An 18,840-nucleotide genomic window follows, 5' to 3' on the forward strand; every position below is an offset into this window, starting at 1 on the left:
TCCATGTCTCTGACTCCATCCTCCATGTTTCTGACTCCATCCTCCATGTCTCTGACTCCATCCTCCATGTCTCTGACTCCATCCTCCATGTCTCTGACTCCATCCTCCACGTCTCTGACTCCATCCTCCGTGTTTCTGACTCCATCCTCCATGTCTCTGACTCCATCCTCCATGTCTCTGACTCCATCCTCCATGTCTCTGACTCCATCCTCCATGTTTCTGACTCCATCCTCCACGTCTCTGACTCCATCCTCCATGTCTCTGACTCCATCCTCCACGTCTCTGACTCCATCCTCCGTGTTTCTGACTCCATCCTCCATGTCTCTGACTCCATCCTCCATGTCTCTGACTCCATCCTCCATGTCTCTGACTCCATCCTCCATGTTTCTGACTCCATCCTCCACGTCTCTGACTCCATCCTCCACGTCTCTGACTCCATCCTCCATGTCTCTGACTCCATCCTCCATGTCTCTGACTCCATCCTCCACGTCTCTGACTCCATCCTCCGTGTTTCTGACTCCATCCTCCATGTCTCTGACTCCATCCTCCACATTTCTGACTCCATCCTCCATGTCTCTGACTCCATCCTCCATGTCTCTGACTCCATCCTCCACGTCTCTGACTCCATCCTCCATGTTTCTGACTCCATCCTCCATGTTTCTGACTCCATCCTCCACGTTTCTGACTCCATCCTCCACGTCTCTGACTCCATCCTCCGTGTTTCTGACTCCATCCTCCATGTCTCTGACTCCATCCTCCATGTTTCTGACTCCATCCTCCATGTTTCTGACTCCATCCTCCATGTTTCTGACTCCATCCTCCACGTTTCTGACTCCATCCTCCATGTCTCTGACTCCATCCTCCGTGTTTCTGACTCCATCCTCCATGTCTCTGACTCCATCCTCCATGTTTCTGACTCCATCCTCCGTGTCTCTGACTCCATCCTCCGTGTTTCTGACTCCATCCTCCATGTCTCTGACTCCATCCTCCACGTCTCTGACTCCATCCTCCATTTCTCTGACTCCATCCTCCATGATTCTGACTCCATCCTCCATGTTTCTGACTCCATCCTCCACGTCTCTGACTCCATCCTCCACGTCTCTGACTCCATCCTCCATGTCTCTGACTCCATCCTCCATGTCTCTGACTCCATCCTCCACGTCTCTGACTCCATCCTCCGTGTTTCTGACTCCATCCTCCATGTCTCTGACTCCATCCTCCATGTCTCTGACTCCATCCTCCATGTTTCTGACTCCATCCTCCACGTCTCTGACTCCATCCTCCATGTCTCTGACTCCATCCTCCACGTCTCTGACTCCATCCTCCGTGTTTCTGACTCCATCCTCCATGTCTCTGACTCCATCCTCCATGTCTCTGACTCCATCCTCCATGTCTCTGACTCCATCCTCCATGTTTCTGACTCCATCCTCCATGATTCTGACTCCATCCTCCGTGTTTCTGACTCCATCCTCCATGTTTCTGACTCCATCCTCCGTGTTTCTGACTCCATCCTCCATGTCTCTGACTCCATCCTCCATGATTCTGACTCCATCCTCCATGTTTCCGTCTCTAATGACGTCAGAGTTAAAGTCTGGAATCAGCTCAGCAGCTGAAGCTCTTTTCCTCCCTGATGGAGTTCTGCTGACCCAGGAAAGGTCAGGAGGTAGGAGATAGGAACTAGGAATAGGAGTTAGGAGCTGTTATTAAGGGTATTCGTATGGAGCCATGCTGTGGGGGGGCTGATGGAGTAGCTGACTGAGCAGCCTCTTGCTGGTTGTTAGGCTATTCCAGCCGCCGCTTTAGTCGTAGCCTCTGACAGATGAGCCCTCCTGCAGCTCTCTGTTCTCACAGAGAAGGTTGGGTCGCCTTCTTCCATCTGTTGGAACGTTTTTTACGCTGCGGCTAAAAATGCGACTAAAAAGTGAAAACTTTGACCAAACTCCTCCTTTTAGACATGGATTCATTTTATCTGTTCCTGATCATTTCTATTTGTTTGGTGGCGAAAACAAAGCTGGAGGATGACGTGTGTGATTCCGGTTTATGTGGTTCTGACTGGTTCTGTTGGTTCTAGTGGCCCTGGCGTCCAGCGAACAGAACCCAGTGGTGATCATCGTCATCGTGTCTGTGGCTGCCCTCATCATGGTGCTCTCCATGGGAGTGGGACTGCTCATCTGGAGAAGGTATGCTAACTGTTCCCACCCTCCACCAGGTACCCAGAACCTCACTGAGCCAATCAGAACGCAGGGCAGTGCCATCAGGATCCTGCTGACCTATCAGAGCAGAGAGAGAGACAAGCAGCTGGTTCCGTTCATCCAGCCGTCCAGAATCACAGAACCTGGGTCCAAACGAGCCTCTTGTCAGAATTTATTAGAAATAAGAGAAAAATGAGACGCTCCAGAACCAGAACTGGAAGGCAGTTCTGGTTCTGCTGTGGGGAAAGGAGGTTCTACAGGACCACGGGTGGGAAGGGGTTCCTCTGGGTTCTCTGGGTTGTGTAATGCATCAGGAGGGAAGGAGCTCCTGTGATTGGCCAGCACATTGCACAGGGGGAACAGAACCATCAGAACCACCAGCCCAGAGTCGGTGCTGCAGCCTGGAGGCTTCGGTTCTGTCCTTTAAAAGAACGCGCCGGCTTTATGGGCTTTAGGCTAACCCTCATTGCATCAAAATAATTAGATTGAAACTTTAGAGCCAATAAAAAGTCCGTTTCAGCTGCAGCGACCCAGTTCTTCCAGGATGCTCCTGGAGGACGGGAGCATTTAGTACCACAGCTTGGTCTGGAAAGCAGAACCAGAACATCTCCATAGGTGCAGTAACATCTGAGCTGGACTCAGACTCAGGAACATGTAAACAGTAACAACGTTCACCATCCCACGGTGGAGATCCATGGCTTGGTTCTGCTGAGCTGCAGCACACCAGCAGCTCCTCCAGCCTCACTGATATTTTGGTCAGAACCTGCTGCTGGTGTCACCCAGAGCTCCATGTGGTTCTCCAGAACCCACAGACCTTCTGAAGCAGAGAGGTCTCAGCTGAATCCAGACCGCAGCCATCAGGTGGCATCTTCTGTCGAAGCTCTGATGGAGGAACCAGGAGGAGGAAGGTTGTCCTCCAGCATCCTTTGCTGCACATGTTTCCAGTTTGCTGTAGTTGTATGTGAGAACAGGACAGGAACGCTCCTTTCTCTCCATGTTCCCAGCTGGAACATGAGCAGGTCCACACTGACAGCTCAGGGTCCAGCGTTTGGACTCATGCTCCTCAAGAAGCTCGTCAGAACATCATCATCCGCTTCATCACAGATTTCTCCCTGTGAGGAGCATTCATGTCGCCTGGAGCAGCAGACCTTCAGGATCCATGTTGGAGCGGCTGCTTTGTGCTCACCATCCTAACGCTGGACCAAGTTGATGAGAAACGACACACAGAAGAAACCCGACCAGCGCAGCGGTGCCTGACTGAGTGGATCGACCCGCAGGATCAGCGTCCTGCTGCAGGTCCCTGCAGGAAGGAATTGTTTTCCTGTTCACTGGCCGCATCTGTGTGTGTGTGTGTGTGTGTGTGTGTGTGTGTGTGTGTGTGTGTGTGTGTGTGTGTGTGTGTGTGTGTGTGTGTGAGAGAGAGAGTTCAGGATCTGTGGGGTTTGAGGAGCTGAAGGGAAGCTGCAGGATGTTAAAGTTGAGGTTCTGTGATGAAAGCGGCCCGGTCCGGTTTGGTCCGGTCTGGTTTGATCCGGTCCAGGTTTCCAGCCAGCAGTGACGCTGTGGTCAGATGGATTCTTTTAGTCAGTCAGTTTTAACATCTGTAGAACGACTAAAACAAGTTAAAGCAGGTAGAGCCTTGATTCTAGCAGCAACCACACAAACCATGCAGTGAAAAGCTGACATCACTGCTGACATCACTGCTGACATCACTGCTGACATCACTGCTACCATTTACTGCCAATAAATTTAATTTCCTTTTAGTGTGAGTGAGTCCTGTCTGTCAGTGTAGCGTTAAGAAGTGTTGTCTTCATGCCAAAAGATTTCTTAAACAGATTTTACTTTCACCAGTGGAGCCTCACTGCCATAGAGCTCTGCTTGATTTATACATGCTAGAAGCTTTATTAGAATTTATGCTGGAAATATTTCATGTTCAATGGACACAGAAACAGGTAAAAGAGGAAAAAAGGAGAGAAAGAGACAAAATGCTAAATGGGAGAAAAGGTGACAGAGAAAGAGGAGAGGAAAGGTAGAGAGTGATATAACATCCTCTGAGTCTGCTTCTACACCTGCAGAGAGAGATATAAAGAACAGCAGAACCAGCTGATAAAGAATTACAGGAACAACCAACACCTTGATACCATCACTGAAGAATATACAGGATTAATTAATACGACATGTAGAAAGTGACATCTGAAGATAACAACAGGATTAATTAATACAACATGTAGAAAGTTACAGCTGAAGATAATAACAGGGGTTTATGGATAGAAGTGAGTCTGTGGTACCTGAATAAATGAAGTTCATTTCCACAGAGAGCGATGTTCACACCACAGGTCTTCTTTTGCCTGGTCGTTTACATATTGTGGCTCTAGGGGGCGCTGTTTGCTGCTCCAAACTCACCGTAAAGGAGCGATGTCATCACGTAGAGCTAGCTGTGTTCCAGGAAACGTGGAAGAAACCGAGTTTTCCGTCCAGCAGAAGCTGTTTGATGGGTGGCTGGTGCTGAACAGAAGCTGTGGGGTTCTGGCAGGCCGAGCAGCACAGCTCCCACAGGAGACCACAAGTTGGTCTGTCGTTGTCGGCATTACAACATGGCGCTGGTTCCCGTAGCGGGAACTGAAGGAGTTCGGCCCGTATATTAATCAGGTCCAGCCGCTGAGCAGTACCATAGCTTCCCGCCTTGGTTCTTCCAACTCGAGTCCATTAAGAAGATAGCGGTCCGATTCAGAACCACATGTGGAAGAATCCATCCTGGCTTTAAAAAGCAGATATCTGTTGGTGGCCAGGCTCAGGGTGTCTGTAGATCCCAGGAAGTTTCTGGAAACTTTGCTCAACTTCTGAGTAATCTAGGGTGAAAATGGGCCACTGATTTGTTTTTAATGTTCCCTGAATAAATGTTCTCCAGTTAAAGGTTGGATTTTATTACATTTTTCACGGTGAGATTATTCTGCTGCACTAAGAGATGAATTTATTTCCAGGCTTTGTAGCTGAGCTTTTATCAGGGGGTTAGAGGGAAATAACTGTGGAAGGTTCTGTAAATAGAAGTGGTCCAGAGTTGGCCTTATTATCATTTTGGTTATGGAGGGAAAAGAGACGGGAGGCAGGAAATGAAAGATGGAGAGACAACGGTAGGGAGGAATAAAGAGCTCCGAGGAAGAGGAGGAGGAGGAGGAGGAGGAGGAAGAGGAGCACATGAACATGGAGGGTAGAGCAGGCAGCTGGCCCACAGATGCCTGAATAAAATGTTTCACGTCCATCCTGAGCAACAATCATTTTCCTAAAATAAATTTAAAGAAGCTTCTGTTGCTTGTTCTGTTCCCCGGATTTGTGATCTTATAATTAAATTCATCTAGTTTAGTTTGTTTCAGCTGCTCTAAAAATCTTTTATTCATCTGATATTTTCTGTATTTAAGAGGAATTGATGTAGAAAAAAGCGGCTAAATGATTGATTTCACAGAGAAAAGGATTCAGGCTGTAAAGTTCTAAAGAGAAATGACTGAAGCTGTTCCTCAGCTGAGGAGCTGTGGCAGGTTCTGCTGGGTTCTGCACAGTGGACCGGTCCAGGATGCAGACCAGAACCTGTTTAAGGTGGAACGGTTCGTCCTCTTCCTTAAACACTTCCTGTGTTCTGCCTCTTAGTCCCGGACCAAAAGGCTTCTTCAGATGGAACTGGATCTTCTCCAGTCTCTGTGATCCAGTCTCTTCTGGTTCTTCTCTCTTCTAGGAGAGAAGAAGAAGTCGCTGCAGCGGTTCCGGAGGGAGTGAGCTGCCTCCAGAACCGCTGCATCAGCGGTTCTGGAGGCATGGAGGATGTTTAAGCAGCAGCCTGAACTGAACTGCTGCTCATCTGAACAGCTCAGTGTTCTGATCCACGAAGGACCCGACTGGGGTTCTGACCCGATCTCTGGTTCTGCAGGATAATCAGCCTTTTGTCTTTATCGTTGCAGACAATGCGGCTACAGCAAAGCTTCTCAGGAGGGAGACGAGGAACTTTACTTCCAGTGTAAGTCCCCGCACTCATCCACAGCGGCACCACAGCACCGGCTTTACTGGACCAGTTCTGGTTCTGACCCACTGTTTGAAATCAGGACCAGGAGAACTTTAACAGACGGCAGATGGAGGACAGGAAGCTGCAGAACCCATTAGAGGGGTTTCAGAACCGGGTCGCTCCGCTGGCAGCAGGTCCCCAGGGAGCGGCTTTAATCTCCCAGCATGCTCGGCTCTCCTCTCGCTGTCCACCAGCAAAGCAGCCCGGTTCTGGGCTTCAGCCTGGTTCTGATCGCTCCGTCTGTTGGTCTGAACAGTTCTCCGGGTTCTCTGAAGGTCTTTCTGACCAGAACCGTTCATTTGGACCTCTCTAATCTTTCGGGAATGAAAAGGTTCAGAAACTTAAGGGAGGAACCCGGGTCTGTTGACACAGAACCAAGAACTTTGCACAGATCCAGCTGTAAACCTGTAGAACTGGGTCAGGCTGTAACCTGCAGCAGAACCATTGTTTATCAGGAACATGGACCTCAGACATGAGCAGAACCCTAGAGCGCCTCTTTCAGCCAGCTGACCAGCAGTGTGTAGCAGCCTGCAGGTCATTCCAGATGTTTCACCTTCAGGAAAGTATTTGCACCCTCATCTTCCTCATCATTAAGCAGACTGGGAGAAAGTATTTGCACCCTCATCTTCCTCATCATGAGGCAGACTGGGAGAAAGTATTTGCACCCTCATCTTCCTCATCATGAGGCAGACTGGGAGAAAGTATTTGCACCCTCATCTTCCTCATCATGAGGCAGACTGGGAGAAAGTATTTGCACCCTCATCTTCCTCATCATGAGGCAGACTGGGAGAAAGTATTTGCACCCTCATCTTCCTCATCATGAGGCAGACTGGGAGAAAGTATTTGCACCCTCATCTTCCTCATCATGAGGCAGACTGGGAGAAAGTATTTGCACCCTCATCTTCCTCATCATGAGGCAGACTGGGAGAAAGCGCCCTCAGATCTGCCGTCGGGCAGCTGGCGGTCAGACTGGCGGTCAGACTGGCGAGGAGCAAACGGTCTGATTTCTGCTCCAGCTCAGGGGGAAACGAAGCTGCAGCTCTGAGCTTGGTCTGCGTCCCTCCTTCACACCGACCCTGGGACTCTGTGTGGGAGATTAGATTGTCTCTCTCAGAGGAATGAGGAGGCAAATGAAAGGCAGCAAGCCTGGTTCTGGTCAGGAAGAGCAGAATAACTGTGGGACTGATTGGAGGATCAAAGAGCTCGGTGCTGACCAATCAGAGCGGTCTTTGTCGACATCGTTGTTGTGATGATGCAGCGAGGCGGACGTCAGGGATCCTTTGTGTTCCTGCTAACAAACGGCTCCGCCTGGCTTTACGTCTAATGCTGTCTGTCTGCTGCCTGTTATCTGCAGCTGCTTTATTCACAGACGTTCTTCTGATCATGTTCTGTTTCACCCACACTGACCATCTCTCTGTGCTTCCAGTTAAGATCCCCACACGGAGAACCTACATCGACCCAGAGACCTGCGAGGACCTGCTGCAGGCCGTGCACGCCTTCGCCAAGGAGCTGGACAACCAGAGCATCAAGATAGAGAGAATCATGCACACAGGTGCTGAGTTCATTCACATAACCTTCATACAGGTGTTCTCAGTCTGACCTGCTTAATAAAGATAAAACTACAAAAACAAGACCATGCTACAAACACAGTAACAATACTAGAGATTAAAACATCCCGCTCAATGAAACAGAAATAAAATCGAAGTTAAAAACAAGAGCAGGTTGCATAAGAAGATTTCTGTGGACAGTTTCCTGCTGTAGAGAGGTCCGTGTTTATGGAGCAGAGCAGGAAAGGCTTTCTTTCTGACTAGGCTAGAGGATCAGGAGAGGAAGTCCAGAGAGTGTCTGTGGCTGGACTAAACGGACGGCAGCAACAGTCCAGGGACTGTCTGGGTGAAAATCTACCAAAGAATGAGACTCCGGGTCGATAATGACGGCCAGTTGACCTGAGAATATAAATGATTAGTCAGAGATGTAGAGGCTGCTATGAGCCTGGATGCTCCCTGATGGACAGCCTGGATGCTCCCTGATGGACAGCCTGGATGCTCCATGATGGACAGCCTGGACGCTCCATGATGGACAGCCACGATGCTCCCTGATGGACAACCTGGATGCTCCATGATGGACAGCCTGGATGCTCCCTGATGGACAGCCTGGATGCTCCCTGATGGACAGCCTGGATGCTCCCTGATGGACAGCCTGGATGCTCCCTGATGGACAGCCTGGACGCTCCATGATGGACAACCTGGATGCTCCCTGATGGACAGCCTGGATGCTCCATGATGGACAGCCTGGACGCTCCATGATGGACAGCCACGATGCTCCCTGATGGACAACCTGGATGCTCCATGATGGACAGCCTGGATGCTCCCTGATGGACAGCCTGGACGCTCCATGATGGACAGCCACGATGCTCCCTGATGGACAGCCTGGATGCTCCATGATGGACAGCCTGGATGCTCCCTGATGGACAGCCTGGATGATCCCTGATGGACAGGCTGGATGCTCCATGATGGACAGCCTGGATGCTCCATGATGGACAGCCTGGATGCTCCATGATGGACAGCCTGGATGCTCCCTGATGGACAGGCTGGATGCTCCATGATGGACAGCCTGGATGCTCCCTGATGGACAGGCTGGATGCTCCCTGATGGACAGGCTGGATGCTCCCTGATGGACAGCCTGGATGCTCCATGATGGACAGCCTGGATGCTCCCTGATGGACAGCCTGGATGCTCCCTGATGGACAGGCTGGATGCTCCATGATGGACAGCCTGGATGCTCCCTGATGGACAGGCTGGATGCTCCCTGATGGACAGCCTGGATGCTCCATGATGGACAGTTGGATGCTCCATGATGGACAGCCTGGATGCTCCATGATGGACAGTTGGATGCTCCCTGATGGACAGCCTGCATGCATCCACTCACAGGGATCACAGGATCTATCAGAGGCAGGAAGGTCATTGGATGCTTCCTGCACTGAAGGCAAACAAAGATCTGTTCCTCGTGACATCTTCAGCTTCTTTACAACATTTACAGCACTGGATTTTAAGGCTCGTTGTCAGTTTTCGTGCCACGTTGTCTGCTGGTGAACCTGTCATTGTTTCTATGGAAGGAGGAACGCGTGGAACGTTCTCCTTCGTTTTAACAGCGTTTAGTCTCAGGTCAAGCAGGTCAGATGAATAGAGTCAAATCCAGACTGCAGACACCCACGCTCAGCGTGAATGAGAAGAGGCAGTAAAAAGCTGGTTGGTCCGTAGGATGGACCTCAGGGAGGAGATCATCACCCAGCAGACGTGAGGAGAGCTTCTGGGAGGTTTAGAGGAGGAACGGTCCTCAGACCAGGCCGGAGTCAGGCCCACGGTCTAAAATCGTCCCCATGTCCTCCTCCTGCCCTGCTGTTTGCTGACCTCTGCTGTGTGTCTCCCTCTGCAGGTGACTTCGGGGAGGTGTGCCGCGGCTGCCTGAAGCTGCCCAGCAAGAGAGAGCTGCCGGTGGCCATCAAGACGCTGCGGGCCGGCTGCTCCGACAAGCAGCGCCGCGCCTTCCTGAGCGAGGCCGGCATCCTGGGACAGTTCGACCACGCAAACATCCTCCGGCTGGAAGGCGTCATCACCACCGGTGAGTGGGGGGGGGGGGGGGTTGATGGGTCTGGCTGCTGATGGAGAGCTGAAGCAGATGCTTCTGGGCTCAGCGGGTGGCAGCAGGTGTGCAGGATGCAGGAATCGCTGCTTGGACTCAGCAGGGGCTGAGATGCTCTCCCATCCCTCCCCCATCTCCCCCCACCTGCTGCCTCTTCTCCTCGCCCACACCTACATGATGTGAGGCTTCCACAACCCCCCCCCCCCCCCCCCCCCCATCAGCACATGGAAACAAAGCGCTCCAATCTCTGCGTTGTCCGCCCAACAGCTGAAACACGGAGCCAGGAAGGAGCGGCAGCTTCCCTAACAGGGCCCCTCAGTGAGCACCTTCCCCCCCCCATACCTCCCATACCTCCCCCCGGGGGACCAAGGTCTTATTGTGCCCACTGCGTCTGAGGAAACCCGGCAGCGTGACGCGGGGCTGGTCTGTTCACGCCGACACATGCCTTCAGTGCTCCAGCTTCACAGAGAAGCAGAGCCGGAATGGCTGACAGCGTAGGGAGCCAGAGACCCTCTCCTCTTTCTGCTAGCCATCTTAATAATAATAATAATAATAATAATAATAATAATAATAATAATAATAATAATAATAATAATAATAACACATTACAGGGACAGGTAAAAACAATCAGTGGTAAAAGCAACATCATCATAATTTAAAGCAACAACACAGGAAAGTAACAGAAAATCATCTTTGCAGCTTCATGATGAGGAGGATGAAGATGAGGAGGAGGATGTCATCGCTGTCATGGCAACCAAAACAGATCTGGTTACAGGCATAACATTATGACCACCTGTCATCGGGCCAAAGGCTGTACACCTGATGTTAGAGGCTGGAAAATGTTCAGGATCTGAGGACCGGGTCAGAACATCTGCAGAACTGTGGGGCAGTTCGGTTCTGAAGCGGTCCAACAGTGGAGAACACTCAGAGAACCACTGATAAGCAGGGCTGGAACACCTGAAAAGGTTCTGAATCACAGACCCAGTTGCAACCCGTCCCAGTTCTGTTTAATAACAGGTTCTGTTTAAACCCGGATCACCTCTGCAGGCCTGGGTGGAAACCTGTTTCAGCTCAATCCTGCAGAACCAACTGGACTCCCTTGGTTCTGACCCAGCTCTACCGACTGATCTCCACTTGTTCTTTGTGTGTCTGCAGGAAACACCATGATGATCGTAGAGGAGAGCATGGCCAACGGAGCCCTGGACTCCTTCCTCAGGGTACCGCTCTCTTCCTCTCTAGTTTTAGAGCGGCAGCGTGAGGGCAGCACGACTCCCTGCAGTCACTAGGAAGCAGATCTGACATCCTTCTGTGCTCTCCTCAGAAACACGAAGGCCAGCTGAGCTCCATGCAGCTGATGGACATGCTGACCGGGGTGGCTTCAGGGATGAAGTACCTCACTGAGATGGGCTTCGTGCACAAACGGCTGGCAGCCCACAAGGTGAGGCCCCATGAGAACGCCTCCTGATCCTCCAGACGTCTGCCACCTCAACGCAGCTTCAGGTTTTAGAGGAGGCCCAGAGCCCCAGGCGGCTTTTTGGGTCAGTTTCTGACTTGGGTTGCAGCCGGGTCCAGACGTTAAGTACACAAAGATCCACTTCAGAGGAGATGAAGCACACATATGTGCCTCTCTGTAGAAATGTCCTGTGGAGATCCCCGTCTCATCCTCATCAGTTTGTTCTGCTCATCCCAGGTTCTGGTGAACTCCAACCTGACCTGCAAGGTGTCCGGCTTCAGACCCCTTCAGGAGGACAAGATAGAGGCCATCTACACCACGCTGGTAAGAGATGTTGTCTGGGTTTAAAGGTGCACAGCGCGTTATTTAACTTTTATCATTTATGCGTCAGCAGCTCATTCTGGTTGCATCCAAAGATTATTGGGTCCTGCTGCCTATTAGTTGTTATTCTGGTGTTTTATGCTTTGTTTTTGCTCAGTTTGTTAGTAAATGAAGCTTTTAGTGTTGATTTACCGTATTAACAGAAGTACGTCCTGCTCATGCACAGCAGGGGTTACAACAAGGAAGCGGCTAACGGCTGTTAGCATTAATGCATCACTCTGACTGGTTTCCCTGCAGCACGGAGGGAAGAGCGTGGTTCTGTGGACCGCGCCGGAGGCCATCCAGTACCACCGCTTCTCTTCAGCCTCCGACGTCTGGAGCTTCGGCATCGTCATGTGGGAGGTCATGTCCTACGGAGAGAGACCCTACTGGGACATGGGCACGCAGGATGTGAGTTCCTCTTTCCTTTCAGCCAGAACCCCCAGAGGTTCTCTGGACCCGACCCAGGAACCCGTAATGTCCACCGCCTGCCTCCTCTTTGTCAGCGCTGCAGATCCGTCTGCAGCTTTTCCTGCACAGTGAAACATGTTCCAGAACTTTTCTGGTCCATTTCCCTCTGTAGCAGTCCGCTCACTCTGCTGACAGATGCAGATTGTTCCCCGGTACCATTCCTGAACGCCCGGGTTTAATATGCATGAGTTCCATGAAGTTTGCTCTCCGGCGCCATCAAATGATCAAACTTTCCAATTGAGAGGTTAGAGGTGACGCTTGTAGAGCGGCAGGATATTAATCCAGTCTAAATGGAGACATTAAACCAGAACAGGAGTTCTGCTGGGCCCGTCCACCTGAGATCCGACGTGGCCTTTACCCAGCGCCTCTGATTAAATGGAAAATGTCAAATGCTGAGAGGCTTTTTATGACTGCTCTTTAGAAGGGGGGGGGGGGGTGGTCACAAAATAATGCTGCTGATGGACGGGGTTCTGCTGATTAGAGGTTCTGGCCTCAGTGCCACTGACCAGTCACACGCTCCTTCTGGCTGAGGTTCGTAGATATAGACGTCTTTAGGATTCGGCCCGAAAACATCAACAAGTTAACAATTCATGGACAGAATCAGCGTCACTGCAGGAGGAAAGAAAGAAGCTTTAAAATGCTGGAAACTGTGTCTCTGTGTAGCGTAGCTACGCTTGGTGTAGGAGCTCAACGCTGCCCTCTACAGTCTGGGAGAATAGTGCTGCCCAGAGGCATAAATGCTGCTGACGTGTCGGCACGTCTCATTGTGTGACTGTGTTAATGTGTGTTCCTGTCTGTGTTCCTGTCTGCAGGTGATTAAGGCCATCGAGGACGGCTTCAGGCTACCAGCTCCGGTCAGCTGTCCTCCACATCTCCACCAGCTGATGCTGGACTGCTGGCAGAAGGAGCGCACCGAGAGGCCCAGTTTCAGCCAGATCCACTCGGCGCTCAGTAAGAGCATCCGGTCTCCGGATGGCATGGGCTCATCTACGCTGGCCCGCAGGTACGCACCCAGCGCCGCCTCAGTTATCTGACCTGGGGGGCTGGTGTCAAAGCTCTAACTCTTCTGCTCCTCCAGAACCCTGAGCTCGTCCATCACCCTGGCTGAGCGGCCGCTGCCCAGCTTCCCGTCCTTCAGCTCAGTGGGAGAGTGGCTGGACGCCGTGGACATGGGCCGATACAAGGACAACTTCACCGCCGCCGGGTACTGCTACCTGGAATCTGTGGCCCGGATGACCGTCCAGTGAGTGGTTCCGCCAGCTGCGGCTCCGCCAAGCGCTGTGGCGAGCAGCTTCTGAATGTTTGTGTGTGTGTGCAGGGACGTCCTGAGCCTCGGCATCACCTCTCTGGATCACCAGAAGCTGATCCTGGCCGCCATCCAGACGCTCAGGGCGCAGGTGATCCAGATGCACGGGCGGGGGGTGCAGGTCTGAGCGCCGGACTCGCCCAGCCGGGCTGCAGCAGCGCACCTCCAGGTGTGCAGGCGGAGCCGCCGAAGGAGCTCGTCCACCGGAGGAAAGGCGAGCAGATGATCCACTCCATCCCTTCAGCCCTTCTTCCCGTTAACAGAGGAGATGCGTGGTGAGACTCCAGGGGGGGGGGGGAGTCACGGGACTTTTTGTGAATCTGGAGCCGCTGGCCCTGCAGCTCCTTCCCTTTGACCTGCTGGGAGACGAGGCTGCTGCCATCCAGTGCCGGTGCGACCCAATGAATGACTGGGAGGATGCCCCAGCTGCAAGTGTGGGCGGAGCCTCAGCAGGTGGCCACGTTCTCCAGATGTTTCTGTGGGCGGAGCCTCAGCGGGTGGCCACGTTCTCCTGATGTTTCTGTGGGCGGAGCCTCAGCGGGTGGCCACGTTCTCCTGATGTTTCTGTGGGCGGAGCCTCAGCAGGTGGCCACGTTCTCCTGATGTTTCTGTGGGCGGAGCCTCAGCAGGTGGCCACGTTCTCCTGATGTTTCTGTGGGCGGAGCCTCAGCAGGTGGCCACGTTCTCCTGATGTTTCTGTGGGCGGAGCCTCAGCGGGTGGCCACGTTCTCCTGATGTTTCTGTGGGCGGAGCCTCAGCGGGTGGCCACGTTCTCCTGATGTTTCTGGCCAATCAGACCAGCTGGTGGAACTGCTCTGTTGTTGGCTTTTCTTTTCCTCCTCGGTGCTTCTCCTGGTTTTCCTTGTGCTGGATGTCTTCTGGGTCACAGAATCCCCCCGATGTCAACGTCTACGGGCACATCTCAAAAACTTTAGAATGTCGTGAAAATGAAATCCTTTCTGTCCCTCATTTCAGAGAGTGAAGCTCATTTATAGATTTATTAAACAGATGGAAACAATTCAAGTCTGATCTCCTGTAATTTGATGATTCTGGTTCACAGAGAATGAAAACTCTGAATATTGTGAAAAGGGAACATCAGCTAATTAACTAATTAACTATAATAATTAATTAATAGGATGGTCAGGATGCCTCCTGGACGCCTCCCTGGTGAGGTGTTCTGGGCACGTCCCACCGGGAGGAGGCCCAGGGGAAGAACCAGGACACGCTGGAGGGACTATGTCTCTCTGCTGGGAACGCCTTGGGATTCCTCCTGAGGAGCTGGCCCAAGTGGCTGGAGAGAGGGACGTCTGGGCCTCCCTACTGAAGCTGCTAACCCGCCACCCGACCCCCCCCACCAGACCCCCCCCACCCACCCACCCCCCCGGATAAGCGGAAGAAGATGGATGGATTAATTAATAATAATTAACTCAGAGGTTTCCTGAGCCTCTATGGTCTCAGTCTGGGTCAGTAGGCGACCCAGACTGACAAAGAAACCAGAACCACAGGCTGATGCAGGAATCCATGCAAAAGGAGCCCAGACCCGGTTCTGAGAACTGAACAGAACCTTTCAGAATCCTGATATTTCTGGTTAAAATGCCCTTTTCGTTGATCTGATGTGAAACTCCGATGTTCGGACACAGAGCTTTGGGTTTTCGTTCTCTGCAGCCAGAATCATCAGAACCACATTGAACCAGCCTGAAATGTTCCGATCCATGTGGCGGAGCCAGAACACAGAGGTTCTGACATCAGGAACAGAGGTTCTGATGAGTTTTTCAGACGTTCCTGTAGCAGCCAGGCGGATTCTGGAAGCCGGCCCGATTTAAAGCTATTTATCCATATTTCTTATTTATGCGGTTCTGTTGGGTTTGGACTCAGAGCTGGCAGTGGGAGGGTCTGAACTGTCGGTACACAGTATCTGTGTATTCCTGAACATCTGGGCTTTAATTGGACTCGCTGGTTCTGTGGCAGCAGTGTGACGGACTCAGTGTTTCTGCTCCTATCCCATGATGTTGTCGCACCGGTTCTCTCCGTGCCGCCAGTTAAAGGTCCGGCTGGTTTGGGTTGGTTCTTCTCGACCCGGTCCCCACACTGGGCCGAGCTCGGCGGATGCGGTTCTGGATGTTTGATACTGTAAATATGTATGTGAAAATGCCAGATCTATTTTTCTAATGTGTGAAGTGCTGATCTCTGCTGACTGTGACGGTTTTACTGGTGGCGTTTAGGCCGTAGTTTCCAGGTCTGCTTTCTGCTGGATTTTCATGATTTTTACCTGTTAGAAGCAAATCTGACGGCTGTTCAAATATTTAAACGTGTTATTAAAAAACTCCAACACCAACAAACGTCTCCCTCGCTTCACTTCCGCTCAGACGGCACCAGATCAGGTCCAAAAGAAACCGATCCGCTCCACATTCCACTCAGTCCTGAGCAGAGGGACGGCTCAGCTGGGTCAGAACCATCAGAGCGGGCTTAGTTCAGGCTGGGCTCCTTACAGCATCAGTTTGGGGAGAAGCCTCACAGAGAGGAGCTGCAGAAGGTTGCAGCAAACAGAGACCAGCCCCGCCCTGACAGAACATCTCCACAGTGAAGCACGGCGGTGGCACCGTCATGCTGTGGGGAGATGGACGGAGCTGAGCAGGACCGTCCTGGAGGAGAAACTGTTAGAGGCTGCAGCTAGAGGTTGTCCTTCCAGCAGGAGAACCAGCCTGACCTGCAGAGATGTTATGGGATGGTTCAGATCAGAGATGCGACCTCAGATGTGGAGGACAGCTGGAAGCCTGAAGCGTCCTCGATGGCCCAGCCTGACGTTGGTCTCACACATGGGTGTGGAAACTTCTCCACCATCAGACCTTCTGCAGCATGTCCTCCTCCAGTTGGAGGAGAAGCAAAAAGATCCAGCGAGCCGCAGACTTCAGCTGAAGCGGGCTGCACCACGAGCAACATGAGCCGGGTCGGATCAGCAGCTGGTTCTGATCAGGCTGGTCTGAGATCAGAGGAGCGGACCCAAACCCGGCTGGTTCAATCCGTTTATGAAGTCCTGCCTATGAACAGATGATGCTCAGATGTCTGCAGGAAGATGATCCACACACCTGGGTCTGATTCTACTGACCAAATGATGCACTTTACAGAACCAAGTCCAGAACCACAACTGGACCTTCTGTGGTGGGAAAACACTGTGGGTTGGCTAAACTCCCACAATCCACGGCGGGCAGCATCTGGACTCTGGATTCATGATTCTTGGTGCAGGACAGATTTCACTGAAACAGATCTTTTCTAAATGTAAAATATTGAGGGACTGAGACGCGGCTTTACGGCAGAGAAATGTGTTTTTTATCTATCCTGGAGCTTATTATCAGCGTGAAGCCTGGGGGAACAGAGATGCTGCATGGGCTGAGTGGATCTAATGCTAAACTGGGCCCATTATCTGGTAACTTTGCCTCAGGTGGGGAGACCTGCAGGCCTTCAGAGCTTCCTCCATCCTCAGCCTCCTGCGTGCTGCAGGGACCAAGGTGACATCACCTCGTCTCCTGACAGCCCACCTTACGGCAGCGGGAGGTGATTGGAAATGCAGATGAGGCTTGCAGGGATTAGTGCGGCAGCTGGGAGCTCGCTGAGGTGGCAGTGAACGAGTTCACGGCGTGCATTCACAATGAGATCTTTTTATTTATCTCATAAAGTTGCAGCACCGATCCATACTTCTATATTACAGTTTTATTGGACTTGAGGATTGGAGTTTGAGACTTAATGAGTTTCATCTCGTAGTGAATCTTTTGGCGCCTCCCACGCAGCCAAACATCAGCTCCTCCACAGCCACTGTTTGTTTAATTCATTACTGCGGCTTTAGCGCACATTCCTGACTCCTGCTTAACTCACAGTCTCATCAGGATTCTGCCTGAGCCCGCAGCAAATACAACAAGTTACTTCTTCCAACCGGAGAGCCGCCGTCCTGAATAGAAAAGCAGAGACGCCAGCGAGGCTCCCGCTCGGATGGAGGAGCCGCCGCCATCTTTCTCAGGTCAGCCTTTCACTGTTTACTAGCTGGAAAGGAGACAGACTGCTGCTCAGCAGGTTTCCCTCTGAAGAGCTGAGACAGTTCTGTCTGCCAGCACCAGAGCCGCGCTGCAGGTCCAGTTGGACCCGGGTCCAGCAGCGTTTAAACCTGCTGTGCTGCTGCTTCTTGACACAGAGAAACATTTACAGACATCCATCCTCTCAAACCTTCTGGCTTTTCTTCTCTCCAACAGATTAGGAAACATCCCCCCTAAGTTCTCCTGGATAAAAATACCATCAACACATTTTACCGTCTCATTTCACAGCTAAGCTCGGTAAAAACTAAATTAGGCTAACGGTTCTGTTCATGTCAGTGAACCCACCTGTAGACCAGAAGTCCACAATAAATGTGCAGACAGTCCACTGTTGCATTTGACTATATTTCAAAATACTAAGTTTTATACTGGTCCCATTCACTTATTGGACCGGCTCTCAGTAGCTGATGCATAATCTAAACTACCAGGACTGCTTAAATGCCCGTTTTTATATCAAATTGTACATAAAAATTATTTCACTCATGTAAAATTAATTAGATTATTAAATTGAACGTTTCATCTACAATTAAATCCTTAAATGTATGATGCTAATTAGCGACACTAGGCATTTAAAGGAGCAATCAGCTAAATGTCACCACTAGGGGTGCTGTTGAGCACTGTAGAACAAAACTAGATGTTTACCAAGCCCCTCCCTTCCTTCACTCAGCTGCAACCCGGTGTGTGTGGGTTTGAATCCCGGCTTGGGGTGGAGATTGCATGTTCTTTCTGTCCATGAGTGGGTTCTCTGCCGTCTCTGACTTTAGCTGTGTGTACGTGGCATAGATGTGTGTCTACTTGTACGCCGCCCCTCACCAGTGACCACTGGAGAGAGGCACCAGCCCCCACCAGCCTGCAAGGACAAGTGGAGATAGACGATGATGGATAGAACAGAACAAGGTCAGCATTCTGCCTTTCTTTAAGCAGAGCGGTTGGCTACACTGTAAAAAAAAAAACCTTAAAAAAACGGTAATATTCTGGCAGCTGGGGTGCCAGAAAAATACTGTGAAATAACAGATAATTACTTTCTCATAAAAATACGGTTATTTTCCATAATTAAAATACAGTTTGTAGTTGTAATTTAACAAGTTTTTGTCGTATTTTCATCCTATTTTTAATGTTTAATTACAAACAGTCACATTTTAAAAACAATGAAATTACCTAGAAATATGGTAAATAAATGTTGTCTTACGAATAATACTGCTTAAATTCACAGAAATGTTCTGTTCCTAGCTGTTTTTTTAATGGAAAAAGGTTGTATAATAATTTATATTTTATGTAATATA

General features: G+C 51.0%; 1 protein-coding gene across 1 annotated transcript in view; it reads left to right on the forward strand.

Moving 5' to 3' along the window:
* The window catches only part of LOC105917378 (ephrin type-A receptor 7), a gene marked incomplete in the record, with an annotated part of 134,397 nt that extends 119,772 nt beyond the window's left edge, over positions 1–14,625 (forward strand). Inside the window, 11 exon segments of the mRNA XM_036128769.1 lie at positions 2,072–2,180; positions 6,143–6,198; positions 7,670–7,795; positions 9,679–9,864; positions 11,041–11,102; positions 11,207–11,323; positions 11,576–11,662; positions 11,957–12,109; positions 12,982–13,172; positions 13,248–13,412; positions 13,488–14,625. Of these exon segments, the coding sequence (XP_035984662.1) occupies positions 2,072–2,180; positions 6,143–6,198; positions 7,670–7,795; positions 9,679–9,864; positions 11,041–11,102; positions 11,207–11,323; positions 11,576–11,662; positions 11,957–12,109; positions 12,982–13,172; positions 13,248–13,412; positions 13,488–13,602 (1,367 nt within the window).
* Between the last annotated feature and the right edge of the window lie 4,215 nt (positions 14,626–18,840).

Source organism: Fundulus heteroclitus, unplaced genomic scaffold (assembly GCF_011125445.2).
Source record: "Fundulus heteroclitus isolate FHET01 unplaced genomic scaffold, MU-UCD_Fhet_4.1 scaffold_118, whole genome shotgun sequence".
Taxonomy (NCBI): Eukaryota; Metazoa; Chordata; class Actinopteri; order Cyprinodontiformes; family Fundulidae; genus Fundulus; species Fundulus heteroclitus.